The sequence below is a fragment of the Xiphophorus maculatus genome, chromosome 4 (genome assembly GCF_002775205.1).
Source record: "Xiphophorus maculatus strain JP 163 A chromosome 4, X_maculatus-5.0-male, whole genome shotgun sequence".
NCBI lineage: Eukaryota > Metazoa > Chordata > Actinopteri > Cyprinodontiformes > Poeciliidae > Xiphophorus > Xiphophorus maculatus.
Window position 1 is genome coordinate 26910614 of NC_036446.1, and position 25173 is coordinate 26935786.

Consider the following 25173-nt stretch of genomic DNA (forward strand, 5'->3'; position numbering starts at 1 on the left):
CTGTCTACGTGTTGGCCCCAAGTATTTCTTTCTTACTTAGTTCCAATAAATAATCGGGACAGTTTCGGTTTGACCTGGAAGTGTGCGGTGCGAAGCGGGCGGTGCCGTTTTTCTCCATCCGGTGTGTCGGAACCTTTTCACGGCAGAAGAAGAATGGAGAGAGTCGCTAACGGCTGTTAGCGTGAAAACCTCAGCGGCAAGGAGAGCGCAGGAAAGCCTCACATGAATCTCCCCCAGCGCTCGGTTACATTGGACCTGAGCGGAACACGGGCGGACTCCTGGTCGTGTGGATTTGTCCCCGTGAAGGTGAGCTCGTTGCGTTTTGCTCGCGCGGAGCCCCGGAAAGGAGCATTTTTTAAAAGGTTTTAAGCTAATATTGTCGTTGCTAACGGAGCTAATTTCCTTGTTGCGCTCGGTCTAGCTGTCACCCAGCCATCACTTGGTTGTTTTTGTCGTCAACAACCTGTAAAGAAATATTGCTTTTGTTCCCGTTTAAGCAACTCTGTTTACAAGGGAAACAATTAAATATTCCTGCTACGTTTTTTCCCTCTTTTTTTGTTGTTGTTTTGTACACAGAGTATATTTATACCAGAGCAACCTGTCGCTAAGTAATATTTTGCTAACGTTACCTACACGGCTTATGTTTAATGTTGAAAGAGGCTAAATTGAGTTCGTCCATGTTTATTTTGTTCACTGCTCGGTCTGGCCTGCCTTTATGTTGGACTGCCAGTTATGGCTTTGTCCGGGACCCAGTGGTGCACAGCTGCCAGCACGTCTCCCTGTTCTGGACCAACCGCAGGCCTCCTTAGATCGATCATCTTCATTTTTAACCTCACATTCCCCACGACTGAAGCGTATTTCTGCGCCTTCGTTGCTTCTCTGCTCTAGATTTGTTTCGCATAGACTCTCTTGATCAGCACATTTCTTATGTCTTGCATTAAAACACTGAAGTGTTTATGACTTCTCTGTTTAAATGCACCTGCACGTTTCCTTTGCTTGTGGTCAAATGTTGCGTCTCGACCTACATTTCCTTGTGTGGTTACACAGAAAGACTTTAACAGCAGAACCAGCAAAGCATAAAACATTACTCGCATTGTTGCGTTTTCTAAAACACTGAATTAGAAATCATCAAAGTCAGTGTTAACTTTGATGATCATTCAGGATCAGTCCTGATTTCATTTTGTTGTGTTAAAAAATATATTTTAAAAGAAACTGAGTCAAATCTAAATAAGATGAGATTTGCACACTCATTTTGTTACAAATGTAGAATTCCAACCGAGTACTCTAGGCTAAATGATTATATTCTGCAAAAGTGTATTGATCACTAAAATTAGCATTATAACATTTGTTTATATGTAGAGTTTCCAAGTGCTTAGGGTACAAAATATTACACCTTCTGGTTATAATAGCAATATGTAAAAAAAAAAATTGATTGGGTAGGACTCTTTGATTTACCAAAACATATTAAGATTTATTTTTTTTTCTTTTATTGTTGTTTTTGTTTCCAAGCAGTTACATTTTTTCATGCATCTAGCTGACCAGCAGTGCGCAGCAGGAAGTGTCTGATTCTTATCTGTTAGCCAAAAGAAAACTCCATTTCCTCCTTTGCCATTTCTTTAAAATGTCTTCAAACCATTGAAACAGTAAGATAAAAAAAAAATTGCAAGTTTTTTTTTTTTTTTAAGCTTGTTGCTCGTAACCCGCCTGTGCCGAGTCAAAATGTTTGGTCTAAATTAAATAAATGTCAAAAGTTATAAAGCTTGCGTAATAGTTTGTAAATAAAATCGCAATACCCATCAGACATGATATGCAGGGAAACAATGAAAACAATTTATTACTTTAAAATATAATGAAACGTTGCCATTTGGAACCTTAGACTTTATTTTGTACATCTTGATTGCCAGAGAAGTCGGCTCAGGCATCTAGGAATGACAAATCTAAGTTGAACACAAAAACTAATTAATTAAATGGAACTAAAGGGAGAAAGTAGAAGAGTCTTATAATGATATATATATTTTTCTTAATCCAATGGCAGTAGCTCTTCAGCACATTCAGAACACTGATACAAGTGAGATGGAGGAATTAATGGCTGCCTCAATATTGCCATCCCGTTGTGTGTTTTTTTTCTGAGACGTTTGCTTTAATAAGATTTAGATGTGTTCATTAGTTCTGATTTGAAAACCAGATTGAGAAAAAGTTCTTTATAAATGGAGGTGCACAGGTATGTAACGTTTGAGAATTGATGTATATTTGAGTAATCAGAGTCTAAATAGTGATAAGTTAGTTTATTCGAAATGAGAGTCAGCTGGCACTGCCACAGTGGGGGTCTGCGCTGCTGGCAGGCCCCCCTCAAACGCTGATCTTTCCACTGAAGGTTAATCACTGCTCTCTGAGCATTCACGGTTTTTATTAAAGACAAAATGCGTCAGAAAATATTTGTTATAATAAATTCAGTTCAGCTGAAAGGGTTTAGCTTTTTACATTTGTTGAGGTTTTTAATCAAATATTTGCTATTTTTAAAAACGTATAGTTTGAGAAAGTAAACTACATTTAACTCAAGGGATGTGTTTTGTTACTGATCATTACTTTCATAATGTTTTATTATATTTTTACAAACTACTAACAGTCCTTTGCTGTTTTAGAATCATAAAATAAACACTCTCAATATCATTTTCTTTATTTAATCAGATAATGTTTATTTCAATTGGCATATTGATTTGATCAACTGAATTTAACTGCGTTGTATTATAATTTGGGTTTAAAATTATAATAGTATCTTTAATCAGATACTATTTGAATGTATTAAGCTGAAGTGAATTTATTTTAATGATGACAATGAACAAATTATCTTGAATTAGAGAGAAATTGGAGCAGTTTGGCTTCATTTTATTGTTATATAGATGAACTGAAGTGAGTTGAAAGTCCAAAATTGCCATTAAATAGTGTTTAGCTGGGCTAACATTCAATCAGTTACAAAACAAAACCACAAGCCTCATTGAAACATGCCATCACCAACATGTATTTTACACCTTCATTCAACAGGTGAGATACATTTACTACCCTATGCCCTTGAAAAGAAGATTTTAAAAGACTCAGAATATAATTCTCATGACAACATATGTGACCACAAAAATCTTGTGAAAATGCTAGCAGGAGCTGGTAAGACAGTATCATTATGTACAAGGAAACATGAAACATGTCCTGTACCGACATGGGCAGTGATAGGCCACTCAGCAAGGAGGAAGCCATTACTCCAAAACAAAGACAATAAATGCCAGACTGCAGTTTGCAGGACCTGTCCTCAGGTATACCTGAGTACCTGAGGACAGGTCCTGTGATCTGATGAAAACAAAGTAGAGCTGTTTGGCCATTATAACCAATGTTGTGTTTGGAGGAAAAAGGGGGATTGCTTGTAATCTTGGGAGGACCATCCTAACTATGAAATATGGAAGTGGCAACTGCTGCATTTCATAAAGTAGATGGCATCATGACAAAAGAACATTATGAAGAAATATTGAAGCAACATCTGAAAACATCAACCAGGAAGTCGGCGCTTGGGGGCAGATTGGTCTTCAATTGGACAATTACCCCAAGAAAACAACCAAAGTGGTTACAAAGTGTTTAACGGACAAAACAGACAGTGCTCCAAGCAAGCCATCGTGAGAAGCTTGTGGAAGGAAACCCAAAATGTTTGACTCTGGTTTCCTCCAGAAAACCTGCCGAGCCCTTTTCTGGACTCGGCAGAAAAGGTCAGAGTCCAGAATGTATTAAGGTAGGGCCAGTCCACAAGCGACTCGACGTATGTTTGTATTGAAAAGTGTTAAAAGATACAAAAATTTGGAGGTGCATAAGCAGGCATCACAATTTGAAAATGATAGCGTGTAGGGAGTGTGTGGTTGGAGCGCACTGCCTTATGCTCAGTGTAACACGTCAACTATAAACTCAACTATAAACTTGGCTTAATCTGCCTCTACTGTATTAAACAAAAACCCTATTTAAAATAAACAAGTAAAGCCTGGTGACCGCCAGGCACTTATAATACACTTATAATAAACCATGCATACAGATTAAGACCATATTCCCTAAGCAAATGTATATAACCTTCTGAATTCTGAGAAAGAAATCTAATTTGACATTTAGCAAGTAGAAATAATTCAAACTGACATAAAAACAAGAAAAGTTTGGTCTGATTTAACTACAGACAGCTGAATAAAACATACTTGAGACATGGCATTTGCAAGTTTCTTACAGACATTATAACTTCTAGAATCCATTAGTCAATAAAAGTACAAATTAAGTGATTTCATGTGTTTTCCATCTGAAGAATGCATTTTTCTCTAAGTTCAGCCAACAGGTGTGTGTCACGCAACACATCCTCACTTTGTCTGGAGGTGTGTTGCCTTCGCAGGGACGAAGGCCGGGGATTCCCCACCTCTCATCAGGGATCACACAATCCTGCTACACCCTTTACACAGTTCCAACTGAAAAAGATGTTCAGCACAGGCAGTTTCTATTTTTAGACACCTACTTAGCTTCCACAACACATTAGTTCTTGTCTTGTAAATTTGCACGTTCAATCAGTTAAAATAATACGGGAAAGATGTTGCAGGTACCATGTTTACGTCTCCATGGTAGTCTTCTGGTCGGGCATGTCTGAGATCCAGAGTGACCGCAGCAGTGCTGGGTGGATGAATGCATGGGTCGGTGCAATAACCTTGAGTAACAAAAACACCAGGGTTTCATAGCATTTGCACAAATATTTGAGATGGAAATGCAAAACAGGTCGTAATTACTTGTTTAAAACAGAAAAGCAACAACTCTTTCTGTTAAATTCAGTAGTAGACTTTTTTTTTTCTAGCCTACACACAGCCCTAAAATCACTGTAGCTGTCCTCTTCCTTTATAAACACAAGTAATTATCTCTGTAACAACCTTGCAGCTGTAAAGTGAACTGCGGTGCCTCTGATATAATCGTGCGGTGTGAACTGAATGAAAGCGTTTCGAGGGCCCGGCTCGTGTGTGTGTGTGTGTGTGTGAAGACGAGGAAGCTCTTCCTCGGTCGCTAATCAAAACGCTTGGTTTTGAACAGCCCACAAATCATTATTTGCCCAACGGAAGCTGTTGCAGCTTGGCTCTGAAAACGTATTTGTTATTATTATTATTATTTTTTTTATTATTGTTGTGTTATGCTCTCGGCTTTATGTAATAGCAACAGCGCTCTGTTGCCCTTGAGAGCAAACGGGTTGTCTTTGATGCTGAGATCTGTACAGGCAACACTGAGCATGAGTCATCCAGAAGCCTACACACACTCACACACACACACACACACGCACACGCACACACACACACACAGAATACCTTCAGCATCAGCCTTACCATGCTGAGGAATTATGCCATTGTGTTCAAAACAGTTTGTGTTTTTTTCATGCTGAATTACTAATAGGTTTTTAAAATGATTTCTTTTGTAAAATTGAGCAAAATCAGAATGATTATTTTGCTGCAGTAGACCTAACTAGATGGATTTTAACCCTATCGACGAAACATAACTTGTCATTATTACATAATAAAACACTGAGCCGTCTTCATCAGCAGTAATCAAGCGATTTTTAGATCTGCAGTCGAGTGGAGGTAGACGTGGCTTTATGTAACTGTTGACATAATACGTTGTCCGCCAGGTTGTAGCTGTGGGCGGTGTGTGTAATGCTTTTGTGATGATATACTATGCCTTAAGCTTTGTGTTGATGCTAAAACTGCTTGCTGTGTTTTCTGTGACCACTGTGACTTGATCGCTGTCTCTTAAGGACGGCAGTACTTTTTTACGGCGGACCACCGTTGATCTATTTTCTCAATCTGTGCTTGTTTTAAAGGTGGTGAATGAGTCTTTTCTTGTTGTTTTTCAACGCTTTCTTTTCTAAAAATGGAAATTACAGAAAATGTTTTCAAAAAGTGACTTTTATTTCGATCATGACGGAGTATAAGTCAGGCCAAGAGAACTTTTAATTGCGAATATATATATAGTCATATCAGCAGAAAACGGAATCCTTATCAGAAGAAACGTCTGAAAAATTGCAAAAGAAAAGCTGTTTTGATAAGAAAAAAGCTTAGATATCAGGATCTGATGTGACCAGATCCAGACAAGCTTTTGGTCCACTTGACACGGTGCAGTGTGAAAGCAAAAATCTAACAGATGTTGCAATTTTGGACATTAATCGAACCGAGGATTTCGGACTGTCAGGTGTGCAAAAAAAAATTGATTGAAAATTATAATCGATATTGGCATCTCATTTATCACAGTTGCATATTTTCTTGATATTGTGCCACCTTTTCTAAGGTTCGATGTTTCGGGCTTTTTCTTAATGGCTTAGCGTTGTCGAGCACCTGCACTCTTCAGACCAGCAAACTGCCAAAACTGCTGCTCTTGTTGAAGCGATCGTCCTGTTGCTGAGCAGTTTCTCAAGTTGCTTTGATCAGCAGCACGTGGCTGCTACTTTCCCTCCTGAATGCTATAGAAACAGTAAGGGTACACTTACTTGTTCAACAGTTTTTCTACTTAATTCAATGTAAAACAACAAAACTGGCTGGCAAAATAAAAAAGACGACGGGGGTGGGGGGAGTTGTTGTTTTAATTTGGCCTGTTCAATACAGACTTATTTTGAACTTTGAAAACTATGTACTTTCCTTTTAAAGCGTCTGCAGACATGTACTAAGGACAAAATTATCTCCTTGATGGACCAGTTCCTGTCTGCTACTGTATTGGAAGACGTACATGTACCTCTAAATGAATTCTGCTAAGAAACCCAGTTCTGTCTTTCCTGTATGTTTATGCATACACATAAATGAAAGTTCAAAGCCTCAGCTATGAACCTGATCACTAAAGATATGTTAAAGCTGGTTCCGCTTCCTTGTTGGTTTCTTTCCATCAGATTATTATTCTTACTTCCTTGTGCAGTTTTTTTTAGTAACAACTTAAGTGAAGTTGTATTTAAAGAGTTTTCAAAATATATTTGCTTAGTCTGCTATTCTGGTGTTTAGAGGTCATTGCACAGTTTGCTTTGTAAATAAGAACTCCCCTGGTAGGATTGTCAAGCCTAGTTATTTTTTCCTACAGTCTGGTTTAATTTTTTTTAAATTTTTCAATCTACTATATTTCATAGTGACAATATAAATTAAGCCCTTTCAGACCCACATATCTGAGGTCTAACCTGTTCTCTCTAATTGTTTTTCTCTCCAGGTCTCTACCTTCCTTGTGTGACAGATGTCGAGGCCTAGCAACTGATCGAGCTGAGAGGGCGAGGTCGGGGAGGCCCGCGGGTTGACAGCTCCAGCTTCTGGCCCATGAGAGCGACTGTGCCATCCAGGTGCCACCAGTAACCAGGGCTGTGGCTGCTGCGGTGGGCACGGCCCAGGAGGCCTTTTTTTGTGCGTCACTCGAGGCTCCCGCCGACCAGTGCTGCGGCACGCCATGGATCAACAAAGAGAGAAATATGGCGATCGGACGACTAGAAGCACCAAAGCTAACCAGGGAAACCGGAGCGGACACCGACCGTCCGGCTCCTCGAACACCTCCGGCGTTCTCATGGTGGGACCTAATTTTCGCGTGGGGAAGAAGATCGGTTGTGGAAACTTTGGGGAACTGAAGCTCGGTAAGTGGGGTTTGAATCTTTTCTGAAATGACGCTGAACTGATGAGACGCTTGTGGCATCAGTGGCTCATGTCATGTTGAGTAGTCGAGGAATCTCCTGGTCAGTTCATCCCCTTCACCACTTCGTACTAGAGTTTAGATTTATGGTCTGGGCCCGACCTGATATTCGGGCCGGGTTAGACCAAAATGATCTCCTTGATGATCCGCGGCACATTTAATAAGCCTACTATACATACAGCACAGAGAAAGCGAAACAGGAATGCGCAATTGTGTCACATAAACAGAGCAGCAGGCACCCTAAACTCCATTTCTTAACTCCATTTTGCTTTTTTCTACTTTCACTTGTACCTGAACACAAACTCTTTTATGCCCATTTCCTTAAATATGTACAGTATGTGCTTATTTATGGATTTATTGATTAGAACATAAAAACTTAGCTTAAATCTCTGTTTTTCAAACTCAATATTAAACGTTCTGTGGAATGGATGTAAGTCAGAATGGTCTTACATCAAATCGTTCTGATTTTATGTAAGGTCTGGGCGAAACATCCTTAAAGTACTGGTAGCCATCATCAGTGTTAAAGATACAGAATGGTGAAGAGGTGAAAAACCTACACCCAGATGAAATGTCCGGTTTTTAATATATTTTTACTTTTCTGTCTTATTTTAGGTAAAAATCTCTACACAAATGAGTATGTAGCCATTAAACTGGTAAGTCCTCTGCAGTTACACTTTAACACTTTACTCATTACTACTGCTGTGCATGAATATTCTTTTAAAAAAACCTTTGACTGTTTCCATTTTAGGGGGGAAAAAAGCAATTTCTTTTATTTAGATATGCACCAATCAATTGGTTAGAGATCAGTTTTTGCGTTGATTAGCTTTACTTGATAAACAACAGATCAAATACCTAAATATGTTGTTTTTTTTCTTAGTAATTAAGTGTGTTGTAACTAAGAACCCACATTATCTTTTTGGCATATAGTTCATGTTTTGATTGAAGTGGAGATACTCTTGCAATCTTTTGATTTTATTGAATTTTTTAAAAACTACTATATTAAAAGAACCTGCAGTAGACTTTTCCTCTTTTATGCGTCTTTAGTACAAAGAAAGCAAAAATGGAATCAGACAAAAACAGGGTCAGACCTCAAGGAAAACCGACAATCATTATGAAGAGCCTAATCAATGCATCTTGTTTTATTTGGGGGGTTTTTTGTGTGTGATTTTTTTCACTATAAAATTAATTAAATCTTTTACGTGCACGTCGTGTAGGAACCAGTGAAGTCGAGGGCCCCACAGCTACATTTGGAGTACCGGTTCTACAAAAGTCTCGGGACCACAGGTGAGATCAAAGATTTGGATTTAATTCCCTGCTGTGTTTATGTGTGACTGCATGATAATGATTTCATTGTTTTGGAAGATAAAGACAGAGATTGCATCGTTTCCACAACAAGTGATTACACATCTCCGAGCAGATATCAAGCTGGTTTAAGAGCTTGCTTTAATCTCCCAGGATATTGTGTACAAAGAGTGCATGAAGGCCTTTAGAGATGGTGACCTTTAGAGATGCCTCGTAGGGAAACAGTTTCTCTTATTTGAGTTGAAGTTGGACTTCTTATTAACCTAGAAAGATATGAAGATTTTATGGCTGACTGAAACATGAGAGAGCCATTTTAAAGACAAATGATCAACCCAAAGGGAAGAGAATTTTGTGTCTCGCTTGCCTCTTCTTGTTGTCTCCATCTCAGTTAGAATTAAAGGTTTCATCTGCCGTCTCCTTCGTTACAAACACTAGAAAATGAAATGGTTGGCCCCATGCTAGCCTTTCTGATACCTTGTATCTTCTCCAAGATTGCCGAGACAAACCTGTCTGCGTTTCCTTCTCAACCATTCCCAATTAATCCCAGTCATCCATTCAAATTCCCCCTAAAGTTTTAAAAATGAAAAGCAGGCATTGATTTTCAAACTTGTCTGCCAAGACATACTCACACAGCACACTGAGGGTGCTACTGACATAAAATCATAGGTGTCTGTTGTTGAGTACAGGCTGATGTTTGTCAGGATCTCCAATTAGAATCATTTTAAAATGCTGTGATCCTGATCTGAAATTTAGCATTAGATTTCAGAAAGCCCTACATTTAGTTTTCAACACATGCTAAAACTGTTAGCATATTTTTGAGAACTATTTTTATTAATTACCAACTAGAGTGCTGCTGGTTAATCAAAAATGTTGATAAACCTCAAACATGATTATAAAAAGTAAAGGCAAGTTTGTTTTTGTTTTCTTACATTATTAATTGTTTAGCAAGTATTAAAAAAACCCACATTTTCCAATAGTAATTCATTATTTTTTCTGTTAATGAAAATTTGACACAAACAACGCTACATTTTCCAATAAACATTGAAAAAAGTAAAAGAATCTGTGACCAGTATGGCCACCCTTCTTTTCAGCCTTTCATTCGTGGAGTCAGTCAGTTTCTTGATCTGTTGATCAACTTGCAACTTTTCTGTATGGACTTTTTTGAAGTCCATTCAGAAAAGTGGACTTTTTTTCCTTCACTGTAAATTTTTTACCCGTTTACAAAAGTTTGTAGAAGCCCTCTCTATGTTTGGATGGGAGATTTTCTATATTTCACTCAAATCCTATTTTTTAAAACTCATGATAAAGCCGTTTTTTGGTTATGATAATGGTTTGACCTCAAAAGCATAATGTGTCAGTTTCAACACAGAAGAAAATAGAGAAAACATGCCGACATATAATAAATTTGTCTGTTGAAGAGTTTGATTTATAAATATCTAAACTTATTAAGAAGTGAAAACGCCTCAGCATGGCTTTAAAGCTGTTGGTAAGTTCCGAATCATAATGAGATTTTGGATTTCCGCAGGTCCACATGATAATCAGTCTGGGAGAATAATGGCTATTGTTTTGCAAAAGGCAAAGACTGGAAAAGGCCAACTGTGCGGAAACCCATTAAATATTTAGCAAGCAGGCCTTGCCTCTCTTAGAGCTAACCCACCTCTGTCCTCTCCTCCAGATGGGATAATGTGACCTCATTTCGTCTTGGCTGCTCGCTGTACCGCATTCCTCTCAGGCGAAGGGATTGTTTGCATCTGTGCAGGCAGCGTTTTTATGAATTCATGCGGCTTTACTTTGACCCTCTATCAGGTGTTGTTTGCTGATGCGTAACCAAATGTCTCTGGCTATTAATGAGGATGATTCCGTCATGGCGTAAGAGTCGGCTTTCAGTTGTTCGGCTCGAATCATACAGGAAGAATGATGAGGACGGTGATGTTTGAGGAGGAAAGCTGTTCGTCCAAGGGTTGGTTTACACAGAGGAGGTGTTAAAGGTATTAGCTGCCACACCATGAAACACTCCTAAGAGTGAACATCTCGTTCTACAGCTTGGTAGAAATGAAAAACTTGAGTTAGATAAACATGGGAGTGAGCTTTCTGTGGGATTTCAAGCCGCATCTGATTGTCTGCTACAAATAAGAGTTTCAAGAACATCATTTTTTTTAATGAATGAAAATCACAATTGATATTAAGGAAAGAATGGGTAAAAGGAAGATGTTCTGCAGAACTGGAAAGAGTCATTATCCTGTGTATTGTAAAATATCTTTACTCATCGTGACCGTTTCTTTCCATACATCGATGCTCACGTCATCGGTGATGTTTAGTAGTTCGCAAAAGCTTGACCAGCTTTGTTTTAACCCTCTCCACTAATTTATAGCGCATCTTTTATCGGAACAGTTTTTAGGCGTCCCACAGCCACCCTGGGTTTAGATCCACTCATTTCTGCCGTGTAATTAACAACCCACAGAAACTACACAGGATGCAGCGCAGCTTGCCTTTTACATTCCCATGCTCCATCTACTGCCAAAAATGCCGCTTTTCACAATTCATGGTGAAAAGCACTGACTGAAAAATACTGTAGAAGGCCGTTTGGATGTCTGTCCACAATTTTCAACTGTAGGAGTAGAGTTCCAATCTCTGGTTCTTGAAAACCTTACTTTTTTTTTTTTAAGCCAATTCCAGTTTTGCTTGAAGAACCATAAGACTAGGTTCTTCTACTGGTCATTAATATTCATTATTCATATAAGAGTCGGGGGCAACGTCACACTGTGTGAGAGCCTTTGCTGTAAAACAGTTGTAATATTTTGAAATAAGGACAAAATAGTTACATAAATGTTATTTCTAACTGACTTTGGGTTTTGGTTAGCATTAGCTGGTAAATAATCTCTGTGTGCAATCCCGAGAAGATGTAGATGTCTGATATCTGAACAGAAGTTAGTGTTTTTTTTGTTGTTTTTTTTTCAAAAGTTAGCATTCTGCACTCAACTAGATTCTATTTTACTGCGTGTCTTTCTTCCCTTTGTTCTTTCTTTCTTTTCTTTTTACATATCCAGCAGAGTGGAACTCAGAATTGTTGTCCGAGTGCAGAAGTGAGGCCCAAAAGGTTTATTTTCTCAGGCCTAGCATCGCAGCGTTCACTATGGTTCTCCGCTTGATATATGTGTAATTGAAATCGCTTAGGTTTTATTTTAAATGTAGTGGACGCAAACATGGGAAAAGAGAGGAGAATAGAAAGGTAGGGAAAAGGTTTAAAGGGAAACAAGGAAAGGCGAGAAAGTCAGAGAAGTCTGCTGCTACACCTGCAGAAAGAGCAAAAAACAAAACTGAGAAATCATGGCAAAAAACAACATTTGTATTAACTTGTTATAATAAAATTTATAACAAGTTAATCCATCCCTGACATGAAACAGACCTGATTCACGACATTCTTGCTTGCTCATTTGACAGCTCTCATTAAGCCGCATTCAGTGATCAGAAAAAGATCTGATCAATATGTTTCTGTCCTGTCAGGCAATAATTGGGGCTCCTGAAACTAAAAGTTGACCACCTGATCACCAGCCACTTTCCCTTTGCATCTTCACATGTGAATGTGTTGTACTTTCATGTGGTGATTGTTGCTCCTCCATCAGGCGATTTACATACTTTTGTTAATTTTTAAAATCAAACTATCTTCCGAGCAGAACTCTTATGCTGCATCAAAAACGATGTGCATCCCTCGCATTCCAGAGCCAATTTTCCATGATTGACCACACCTTCGTTTGATAAGCTTTTAAAATAAAATGCAAGCTTTTTTTGAAATTTCTTGGGATGACACTTTTAATAGGCACTGACTGGCAGTAAGAAGGAGCAAACTTTGAGTCATGCTTCCCTGAAGCCAATTACCAGTTTGACCTGATTTCCTGTTCTTTGAAACCACGATGCAATCAGGACGACAGCCTCCGCTCACAGCATCTCTGGCTGCATGTGGATCCTTTGTTAAAGAAGAATAACTTTAAAGGACTTCGCATGGAAGCTGCTTTGGCTTTATTTTTTTTTCCTTTTTTTTTTTTAAATGCTCTTCTGAAACAAAGAGCTTCAATGCACAGAAAGCCACCATGACAAACAACCCAAACAGAGTAGTAAAAGGGCCTCATCTCTACCATCATTATAGTCACATTAGACTGGCCACTCAGCAGTAAACTGCTCATTGGCAAGTAATAAAATAAGAGACGAGATGATGAATGCATGAAAATGTGAAGCAATTAGACTGAGTGGAGCTTAGAGGATATGATTGTAATGGGACTTTGTGCTGCGAGTCTGTGAAAAGATTATATTTCAGCTGTCCCACTAATACCCTCAACCCAAACCCTGGTGAGACACCACATTCTGTTTACTGTTGAGCTAGGTAAGGGCGGGATGTGCCTTCAAACAGGTTCAGCTTTGTCTTTTCTTAAGTCTTTGTGTCATTTCACTTCTCCAGCAGAGGGAGTACCGCAGGTGTTCTACTTCGGCCCCTGTGGGAAGTACAACGCCATGGTTATGGAGCTGCTAGGGCCGAGTCTAGAGGATCTCTTTGACCTTTGCGACAGGACCTTTTCACTGAAGACTGTCTTGATGATTGCAATTCAGCTGGTGGGTACCAGCGTTGTCGAACAAGTTATTATTTTTCTCATTTGGAGGACGCTGGAATGTTTTCTGTGGCTGATTCCTCTTGTTTCTCCCCACCAGATTTCTCGAATGGAGTATGTGCACTCTAAAAATCTCATCTACAGAGATGTCAAGCCTGAAAACTTTCTCATCGGAAGGCAAGGGAATAAAAAGGAGCACATCATCCACATCATTGACTTTGGCCTAGCCAAAGAGTACATCGACCCCGAGACCAAAAAACACATTCCATACCGGGAGCATAAGAGCCTGACTGGTACTGCCAGATACATGTCCATTAACACACACTTAGGCAAAGGTAAGACAACGCCAAAGCTGTGATTTTGTTGGAGTTTGATACAGTGTCGTGCTAGCACTCAACTTTTCCCCATTTTGTGTTGTTAACTTTTGAACGTTGATGTATTTTGTTGGGATTTTATACAACGAACACAAAGTAATGCTAAAATTTAAAGTGGAAGGAAAACATTTTCGTAGTTGCCATTTTTTTTTTACAAATAAAAATCCAGAAAGCGTGGTGAGAATTTACATTCGGCACTCTCTACGCTAATACTTCTAAATTCATACACCAATACGTAGATTGATTGGTAACTTTATGGTGCGTTCACACCAAGCGTGTTTTGAGCATCAGGTGCGTCTGGTTTACATTCAAAGTCTATGTGGAATGTTGGACGCATTCGACGCGTCAAACGCTCAAAACACTTCAAATTGGTTGGCGCTACATTCTCGAAACGCACCGCAACGGTCCTCGACGCACCTCCACATAGACTTTGAATGTAAACTGGAGGTGCCTGAAGCTGGAAACTCATTTGGTGTGAACGCACCATAAGGTTAGTGCCTTGCCCAGAGGCACAGTGACATGTAGCAGGAGGAAGTTACAACTACTCTACACACTGAGCAACAGTCCTCTGTCAAAACCTTTATAGTATGGTTTTGCTTCAACTTCGCAATCATGGATTACTTTGTGTTTAACTTGCCACATGAAATCCCAAAAAAATACATAAAAGTTTGTAAATTTAACCTGACAAAATGGGATAAAGTTTCAAGGTCCTATATGTCGAACTTTTAAAGCCTTGTTTTTTTGTAAACGAAATGTAAAAATGAAAGAAAAAAAAAAAATGTGTTGATACAGAGCAAAGCAGACGAGATGACCTGGAGGCTTTAGGGCACATGTTCATGTATTTTCTGCGTGGGAGTTTACCTTGGCAAGGACTAAAGGTATGACGAGGGCATGGCCATGTCACCGAATCTGTCGGAGAATGTTTTGTACCTTGCTTAAGAAAAGATTCATCATTAAAGAGAAACTCGTCGCAGTTGATGCAAGAGTGTGTATATTCAGAAGTTTTTTTCATTTTAACCATTAGAAGTTGATACTTTGTCCTTTTTGAAAACGGCTTCACCAAATTTAGAAAAATAACGAATAAAATGTGTCTCTACTTTCTTGCCCGACTTAGTAAAAGAGTAATGTCAATAAATGAAATAAAAACAAGACAAAATCCTGTGCTTCTGGATTTTTACCCTTCACACTAGTTTGGGTAAATTTTGGACACTTGCTGTGATCTCAAATCGTCGATCTGTACACTGTCCAGATTTTGACTTGGTGTAGGTTTTGTAGACTGGAATATCGGGGAGCGATGTGCAGCAAATTATTCACAATTTGCTCCATAACAGGATACTTCAAGGAATTCAGTGGAAACGTCAGATTTTCCAGTATAATGTTTTGCGGCATATGGGTTGAAAGATCACACACATTTAGCTTTGAGGTTATTTTTTCTTTCTTTCCATAGAGAGATTTCTCTAGCATGTTTTAACCATTTGTGTTATTCAATAAAAAGTTAATATTCCAGATAAACTTTTTTTAATATTCCAAAAGTTAATATTCTGTTATTTCAGTTCATAACAGAACTGAAATGTTCTTTTATGATCTCATTTATTTATTTATTTTTTTAGGCTGACACATTGAAAGAAAGATACCAGAAGATTGGTGATACAAAACGAAACACTCCTATTGAAGTCCTCTGTGAGAATTTTCCAGGTATGCTGCTGATGACGAGTTCATGAATTTAGTCTGATTATTTAAAAGAAAAAATCTTTGTAATTCTTAAAATGAAATGGTATTTACTAGACATGGAGGAAATTTCAGTTAAGTTTGTTTTCAAGCTTTCTCTGTAAAAACTACATTATAAGTAGGCCTGTCATGATAACAAACTTTTGCTGGACAATAAATTGTCTTTAGTATTTTCAAGTAATTATATGTTAACCTGTACTTTACCCATATCAAGCTTCTTTCTTGTTTCCTTTCACGCAGAGGAAATGGCCACCTATTTGCGGTATGTAAGGCGGTTAGACTTCTTCGAAAAGCCTGACTACGAATATCTGAGGACTCTATTTACTGAGCTGTTTGAGAGAAAAGGATACACGTTTGACTATACTTACGACTGGGTTGGGAGGCAGATAGTAAGTGTGCCGTGTTGTTTTCATGGTCATGCCTTACATACGTCAATCCTTGAATTCAGCTCATTCTTTCCTTTCCGCCAGCCCACGCCGGTGGGATCTGTCCATATAGACTCTGGTGCCTCTGCGGTAACAAGAGAGAGCCATCCTCACAGAGACCGGCCCTCGCAGCACGCGCCGGTTCGAAATCAGGTACGCTTCAGAGCAGAGAGAGTCAGTTCCAGTAACGGTAAAAGAGAACACGGGAAGCTGTTTAGCAGCTTTACAAAGCAATGTGCAAAAATATTGAACCCAAACTGGCCTGATTTGATCTTTTAAAGGGGCAGAGTTGCGATTTCCATTCACATAGTGACATTTTACAGCATAATCAATTAGCTATGTTACCTTCAATTGTTATAAAAATCCTGCACATATGGCTATATGGCTATAAAAATAAACCTTCCTAATGTAGCTCTTTGAAATTAGGCCTCTGTCTTTAAAAACTTTCTGAATGATGTTTTTAATGATATGATGACTTCAGGAATTCATCACTTCCTGTGCTATATCAAATAAAAACGGTTTATTTCTAAGTATTTCAAAAGATTTTTATCCATATGTGGGTGATTGTATTTCTGTACTTGGTGTGAGCTGCAAGAGCTTCTGTTATTATTTTTTTTCCTTTTTTTTTTCTTTGGCTTTAGGCTCAGGCCTTGCTTAGATTTTTTTCCCCCCTTGTTTTAATTCATGTTTTTTTTACTATTTTGTTTTCTTCTTCATTGGTCATGCTGCTTTTGCATGGTGCCTTGCTTCACACACCCAAATGCCATCTTTTCTAATGCGATTATTCCATCACCTTCACCCCTCCTTCCCTCTCCCGTTGCACCCCCCACCTCACCCCGTTCACCCCGAACCCCACTTCCCCCTCACATCACTATGGCAACCCCCGACTCCCGAGCAGACGGCAGGCTCAGACCGACGAGGAGCATGGGAGGTGCAGCCCACGCGGCAAGCAAACTCTTCCTATTTGACCTCCCACCTGGCAGCGGACAGGCACGGGGGCTCAGTACAGGTACACACCCCTTAGCCGTTCAGCCAACACCCCCAGCCCCCACCAGCCCCACCCACAGTCTCCATGAAGTCAGATCTGTCTCATAAATCCAAAGTATTTACACTTACAATGTAAACACAAGTGATTCCCTGCATAGTTTTCTTTCTTATTATATTTTTTTTTATTTAGAGTTTTATGAGATTTTATGAAGTGAATAAAGTATTTTTGATGCTGTTTTACATCGTAGCTTTACCTTTTATGTGAGACAGATCTACAGCGTTTTACTTTCTTTACCCCTGGCTGGGAAATGTTGTTTTCTGCTCCGCCGTATGCATGTGATCTGGTGCCACCCACCCCACATGTTCAAAGTGAATTTTCTTTTTTTTTTTCTTTCTTTGGCATCTGGAAGCAGTTTTGCATTTTGAGCTCTGGTTTCTACATTTAATGACTCTGAGGCACTTCTTTTATAAAATCAGCACACCTTTTGCATGGCAGGATGAACTGGCTCTGCCAAGGAAATGCATGCTGGGTATGGTTTTATAGTTGGGCTCAAAGGGCGATTCTGGTTATTTTTTCTTTTTTTTCTTTACCTTAACCAGTTTTGCTTAATAAGGTGTGAATATGTTGTGGGCAAATGAGAAATTATCCATAAAATGTACTTTAATTTTAGGTGCAATTAGTCAAGTTGAAATTTTTAAATTGAGTTAATAAAATATGCTAATGTAGGCTTTTAAAAAAAAGTCTACGTTAGTATGTATTTTAAAAATGTAAAAAAAATTTCCAGCAAATGTTTTTTTTTAGTTAATTGTCTTATTAAATGGATCTGAAAAGCTGTGACATAAAAAGACATCTTAAAACCGCAAAATATATATTTTTATTGTATTTCAGTAGTTCTTTGAATTATAGATATTCATTATGCACTTTATGCAAAGTTTAGTTTAAAAATACTTGAGAATAACGAGTACAATACTTTTTTCTGTGTAGACTTCAGTTTCATAACTAATTAGAGTTTTTTTGGGGGGGGAGCTTTCACCCTTAATGTTAAAATCTTTGCTCACTGTTTGTTTAGTCATGTTATAAAATCTTACCAGGTGGGTTTCTTAACTATTACTTTAGATTGAACATTGTATTTGGCTTCTACCCTCCGTGTTGTTTGGGAAGAAGACTCTTGGAAATGGGCTTTGAGACTCTAAACCAGAGCTGAGCTTGCTGAAGTGTTTTTTTTGTTATCTCATGGCCAGCATTATGTGGCAGTTTCAAACTTTTAATCAGAAGTAACACCCGTCTTTGCTGCAGGTGGTCAGCTCAACCAACGGCGAGCTGAACGCAGACGACCCTCTGGCTCAATCCAACACCCCGATTACACCTCAGGCAGATGTGGAAGTGGTCGACGAGCCCAAGTACGTATCCTGGACCCTCTGTGCGTCTCTTCCATGTCCTTCTCTTGCTTTCCTCCTTCTGTACCTCTCTCTCCTTAGGGTGTAGTAATGTTGCAGCCCAGACCTTTTGCTGTAGTCTTAATTCACTGAACTTGAGTTTCTCTGTCACATTATCTCAGTGAATTTCTCTTAAATACTTAAATTTGACGCAGATCAATTAATAAGATTCAAGTTTCCGTTGAGGTGCTTTATGTAGCCTTTGCTTTAAATGTAGTAATTCAATTTGACTAAAAAGAACTGTGTACAAAAAGTGCTGCTGATTTAAGTTAGCGGAATATCCGTAAAGTTTTGCGCACAGTTTTGAATCCAACACAAAATAAAGGGATCATGTTTTTTTTGAAACATGTTTAAGAAACAGGACAAATCATTTTAAACGACTTTGATTCTGAAAATACTTAAGGGAAATACTCCAATTTCAAATAAACTCATGTTTTTAATCAATTTATGAGCTAGGATAATTTAGTGTATTTTACAAAACTGCAATGGAAACACTTTTTTTTCACAGCACACAAGTGATCAACAACTGGATGTTTCTACTGGAAAAAGAGAAAGACGACAACAGGAAGTTGCAGGAGGATGATAGTGGCCCGGTCTTTTAATGCCTTATCACATGAACAAACTTACTCAGCGTCAGTTTAATTGCGTTTAATGAAAACGTCGCATTGGCAAAATTGTGTTTTGTCGATTATTATTGGTACATCAGCAAAGTTTTTTTGCACATTTGTAATGGAAATGCAGCAAACATATTCCCAACACGTAACCAGTTGGAGCCAATCGAGGATTTTGTTCAACGATGCAGATTTTGATCAAGATGAATGCAACCATATTCATTTATTCATTTCAAACATATTCACATTCACAATTTAAACAGTAAAATATTTTTTTTGATATTTTTTTGATAGTTTGTTTGGAAAGGAGGTAGGCAGAAGTGTAAACTTATTTAATCCTTTTTCCTATGTATGGCTATTATTCTTTACTTCAAGTAAGAAAAGAGAAATATTTACAGAAAATAAACTATTTAATGAAAATTAGACTGACATACAGTGTCAGTCTAATTTTCAATGTCTAATTTTCAACAGTCAATGTTTCTTTTCATTATTAAAGAAATGTTCAATTTTTTTATTAGCCTCATCATATTGCTGTTGCAGGCATCACCTGTCTTAGTTGATGTGTATTCTTTTGCTTTCTTGGAAATTTGAACAGCATTAAATGTACTTCATGTTACAGTGAACTAGAAGATTGATCACCTTTTAACAGAAGAGACATAGATGAGGGGATTTTTCAGTCCTACTGAGCTGATCACTCCTTTCTGAATTACTGCCTTCATTCTCAGGAGACAACAATCATGACCAAAAAACCTTCAGCAGAGGTTTCTCCCATTTATTCAGATCGCAAGTCTCTCTGCTTTGCTCACGCAAGTCTTTAGCATGATGGCCGGCTTATTTACGACATTATCAGATGGTGTGTTTCTGGTCTGCGATTAGAAACAACCCGTAATAAATGTAAACGTGGTGGCCGAAGCAGCTTAGCTTTGTCTTTTGAGCTAATACCGTCTGTACTCATGAATAATTGAAACGGCACGTATGGATGGCTTTTTGACGTTTTATTTATTCATGAAGGAAAATATCATGAATGCATAAATAATCTCACGTGGCTTTTGAGGCTGTTTTGAAATGGCGGTTTCCATTAGCGGTGCTTTGATTTAGACATTTCTGACATTCTGATCTTGATGTCTAACATTTAATTTAATTTTAAGAACCATCAAAATGACATTGTAAACTTTAGACTGCTACTTTTCTATGGTAGACTTAACCTTTCTGTTGATTTTTAAGTCTACTGCCTAAACAGTAGCATGCTTCTATAGAAAAAAGTTTCGTATTAAATGTCTTTATTTGTTTCTGTTTCAGACTTCCTGAACAACTCAGATATTGAAAATAGCTAACTTTGATTCTTCTTCTGTCAGTAGCGACTTCCACACTAAAATCTATTGTAAGCTAGTGCTGATGTAGAGTGCGTTCACAAACCTGAATGAAGCTAATTTCTCAAGTAATCTTTTAATAATTACACTTGAATGTTGTTCTGAAATATGTTTTCATGCCATGTTTTCTGCTTCATAGGCAGTGATAAACGCTTTTAGAGGAAGTTTGTATTTGTATTTCTGCCGCTCACGAAACGGCGCCTCGATGCAAATGATGCATCTCTACTCCTCGGTGCTCTTGACTATTTATGCACTTTTTAAAAAATATATCTTTATTTAATTATTGTATTGCATAAACCAGTTTCCACGTTGACATTAAATGTTTTTTGTTTAAAAAAAAAAGTTAGTCCAAAAAGTCTAATTTTGTTGATCCTGTTTGATTTGTAAAAGCATAAAAACTGGTGGATACTTTTCATAGGCACTTTAGACACCAAATATGCATTAATACAGTGCTAGCTCTACCGCAGCAGCTAACATCGACACTTTTCCTTCTCCTCGCTCCTGGGTGGACAGCCAATCCTCGCCTAAGAAAATGAATGACGCTGGATGGACTGCATTTTCTTTTGAATACTTTACCAAAACAAAAAAGAAAGAAAAAAAAACTAAAATAGGTGGATTTTCCACAAATTATCTGGAGTCATGTTCCACAAAAAAATAAGCCTGCGAATACTGAATCGCGACTGTTGTACTTTGTTTTTAATAAAAATCAGACCCAGGTTCGCCTCATGCTTTACTGTGCAAGTGTGGATCATCTACAATCTTCATTTTTCGTTGGATTCAAAACTTCTGCCTGTAACAGAAAAACTACAGCATGTTTTCCTCTTGTGTTTAGAAAAAAATTTAAAGAAAAAAAATGGCCACAGCTAAACAAGGAAAACTAGAACTTGATACCATTTAGGAAAAAAAATATATATATATCCATATATATATATTTATAATATAATATATATAATGCTCAGAATCAGGCTTCGTAACTTTCCAACTACTCTCTCAAACATTTAGGAATAATATCTTTTTAAGCAATATGCTTGAAACAATTGATTATGTAAAAGATTCTCTCTATAGATCTCAAAACTGCAGGAAGTTTTCTTCCAATAAAGTCCAGTTTTTGTACTGGTACTGGTTTCTCTCTTGTTTTTATGCCCTTCAGGAGTTTGTGCAAATTGAGACTTTCAGAACACGAGTGCAAATGGGACTTTGACATGACGCACTAATCAGTTCAGCAGCATTAAATAAATCAGATGGAATCCTTTTGCTCCTTTTGTCCATCTTTCCCCTCTGTGTCCACCTGTGTTGTGTGTGTGGTGTTTGTGCGCCGACTCTCATAAACCTAGTCCTACTGTATTAATCTATCTTTTTTTTTCTCTTTACACTCTTTCTTCTCTCTTCTGTAGCTGCGTGAAAATGCTCAACCTGTGGTGAGTCCCTCTCTGCTTGTCCACATCATACTCATGGGACAGGGAGTGGACCGGCCTAGGCTGGGCCCAGTGGAGTTACTCACTAAATTTAAGCAGACTCTCACTGGTACAATAGTGCCTTGAACCCAAATAAATGAACAGTGCGGTTTTCTATTGTTTTTCTAATTAATCCAGTCATTTTAGCAATAAGTTAAGTAGTGCTTTTTCTTTTCATGATGATGTTGGAACTAGTGGCGGATCAAGGCAGAAATACTAAGCTGGTCTTTTTATTAAGCTTCTGTAGCTTCTTTACAGGCTTTAAGTGTTTGTTTATAGGTTTATTTATCGAAGAGAACCCAGTCACTGTCCTATGTCTTGTCTCTGTGTGTCCTTACTGAGCGCTCAGGCTCGCCATGTCTTGTGCTTTTTGTGTGCTTTTCTTTTAGCGCATACAAGAAAAAGTCGCCCTCTCTTTTCATGTACAGGTGTCGCTCGGTAAATGAGAGTGTCATTAAAAGGTCGAGGTCATTTCAGTCATTCGATTCAAAAGGTAGAACCTTTAGTTGCACTACACACACAGGAAATGATATATGAAGCATTTGGTTCTGTTAATTTCCTACTATTATGGAAATGAATTAGGGCTGCAACTCATGATTGTTTTAATAATTGGTTGTCCTAACGATTAATCGATTAATCTGATCAAAATTGACACATTTTGCAGATTTTTCATTTAACCACTCCAGGCTTTTTTTTTTTTTATACAATTTTAGAAATACATTAAAAGACACACATAAACAAATAGTTCAATGTCTTTTTTAAATAAGAAAATAAACATTGTATTGCCTAAAATGCATTAACATAACATAAAGCGTCCTTCAGTGTACGCTTGAGTATATGTAGCATAGCATAGGATGCATCTGCAGCTAAAAAATCTCCCAAAAACATTTACTTGACCAAACATCAATAAAGAACAAGAAAATCTATATACTATTTTGTGCAGTTTTGGCTGAATTACTGCTCTGAGGGTGTTGTTCCTTCAGGAAACGGCATGTTTTTGAGTCTGTACTGCCCAGCTAGCGATTAATCGATTTGGAAATTAGTTGACGATTTTTTTGATCATCGATTAATTGTTTCAGCCCTAAACCTAATATTCAGTTTTTGAAAACCAAACAAAATGCAACCCGATACTTCCGCCTACTGAACATTTTGTCCATGTATTGTGCAAATATTCTGAGCGTATTCGGTGGTGTGAGCTCAGAGTATTTGGTCGGAACTCCTTTTGCATGAATTACTGTTTTAATGTGTGGCATCTCTCGAAGCACCGATTCCAGGCAAAGTCCACACCTTTTGAACGTCTACCAAATTTATGAATCGGCTTTTCAAAATAAATGGCACTTTTTTTTTTTAGTACAGGTTTTCCTTCAACTGTTTGGATACAACTCTGGAATAAGTTTCTTTAGCAACGACGGGTTTTTTAGCTCGATGACTATCTTCTGTAAATCCATCAATTAACTTACTTATTTTATAAAAAATAAACGCACTTTTTAGCATTTTCTGCATAAATTTCACACTTTGAAAGGAATTTCTGAAATAAATGTCACTTTTTGAGGATATTCTAATTTATTGAGATGCACCTGTACATGAAAACCTTGGGAGTGAATAAGCATCCAGACGCACAGTGGATGCTGGTGCTTGTTCTTGATGCTAAAATGATTTTTCAAGCCACGGAAACGTTGTAGCAGCGTTTCTAAGGCAACCTCTGCGTCACGCGTTGCCGCTCGTACGTTCGCGTTAACGATCCCCCCCCCCCCCCCCCCCCCCCCCCCCCCCCCCCCCCTTGTCCGCAGGTGCTGCTGTTTCTTCAGGCGAAAACGGAAGAAGAACACGCCGCGGCACAAATGATGAGCCGGGGACCGGAAACGAATCGTTCCTCGTGTCCGCTTAAGAGTCGATTGTGATTTCAGAAACCTGGATGGTCCCACTCAGAATAAAAAGAGGGAGTCAACTGAAAGATTCTGATTGAATTGTTCTCGGCCAGGACCGCTTTGACGGGGGGAAAAAAGAAAGTAAAACACACACAAAGAAAACAAACAAACCCTGGTTTGTGGAGATGTACAGGAAACATGTCTTACGATGGGAGTTTTTTAATTTTTTTTCCCCACTCCTCTTAAGTTATGTGGGATGTTTTACACGTCAGACGGTCCAAGAATTGTTTGGGGTTTTTTTTTTTCTCCATGACAGCCAAAATGTTTTTCTCTCATCATTGTTGCCATATTTCTTTCTTTCTTTCTTTTTTTTTTTTTGCTAAAGTCTCGTGTGTTGTTGTTTTTTCCTTTTTTGGGGAGAAAGAGAGAGAGAGAGAGGAAGAGACAGGATCTTCCTGTGGAATCTCGCCTCCGTCGCACCGTCAGGTCCTATTGTTTCGACGTGATTCATCTCGCCACACCTCTTCGTTAGTTTGCCGACTTGTTCACTTTTTTTGTTTTTTTTTTACCTTTTCTGGATCATTTCTCGATGCAGGACAAGCAGCTGAATACACAAAGGCGAAAAGGAGCATTGGCAGACTTCCCGGCTCTCGCAGGCCGTCCCTTCGTTGAACCGAAACACACTACAGTCCCTCTTTTTACTGTTGGCGATAATGAGCAGCGGCCTGATGTTTCTACCTGAGGCTTGAAGGGGGGAAAAAGAAAAAAACAAACAAAAAAAAATAATGCTATTTATCACTCTGTTGCTACTACTTTTCCTACACACTGCATACACACTGAATGTATTGACGGATGAGTGAAATGACTGGAGCATTTCTATTATCTCTCCAGTGCATGGGAAGGAAGTCGCAGTTAAGAAGTTTAACAAAATTAGTTTATTTTTTTGTTGTTGTTGTTAAAAAGGAGAAAAAAAAACTGACCAAAAACTGAGTTCAGTTCAGATTAGGAAGGGTCTTCTGGACTTTGTGACCACAACAACAATCAGACGACGCCACCCTGGAAGGACAGTGTGCTCTGGAGAGTCACCGCCTCTAAAAACCGCTCTGTCCAATGCCTTAACCTCCATCCACCAAACCCGACTGACCACCGCTTTGGATAGCAAGTTAACAGCATGGTCGTGAGATTTAAAAAACACAAAACTTTTTATGTTTGGTTTGTGTGTGTGTGTGTGTGTGTGTGTGTGTGTGTGTGTGTGTGTGTGTGTGTGTGTGTGTGTGTGTGTGTGTGTGTGTGTGTGTGTGTGTGTGTGTGTGTGTGT

The 25173-nt window shown here is 38.4% G+C and overlaps 1 protein-coding gene across 6 annotated transcripts; it reads left to right on the forward strand.

Moving 5' to 3' along the window:
• Nucleotides 1-139: 139 nt before the first annotated feature.
• On the forward strand, nt 140-24208 carry csnk1g1 (casein kinase 1 gamma 1). Of its 6 annotated transcripts, XM_023332908.1 has the most exons (14): nt 140-306; nt 7231-7642; nt 8311-8351; nt 8913-8982; nt 13454-13605; nt 13702-13936; nt 14768-14853; nt 15586-15670; nt 15944-16092; nt 16174-16281; nt 17027-17137; nt 18413-18516; nt 21928-21951; nt 23778-24208. In XM_023332908.1, exons 2-14 carry the CDS (start codon nt 7462-7464, stop codon nt 23830-23832), a joined length of 1401 nt encoding a protein of 466 aa, XP_023188676.1. In that variant the 5' UTR covers nt 140-306; nt 7231-7461; the 3' UTR covers nt 23833-24208. The 6 variants fall into 6 exon arrangements, with proteins under 6 accessions (XP_023188676.1, XP_023188677.1, XP_005807166.1 ...); XM_023332909.1 differs by lacking the exon at nt 21928-21951; XM_005807109.2 differs by lacking the exon at nt 17027-17137.
• Nucleotides 24209-25173: the final 965 nt, after the last annotated feature.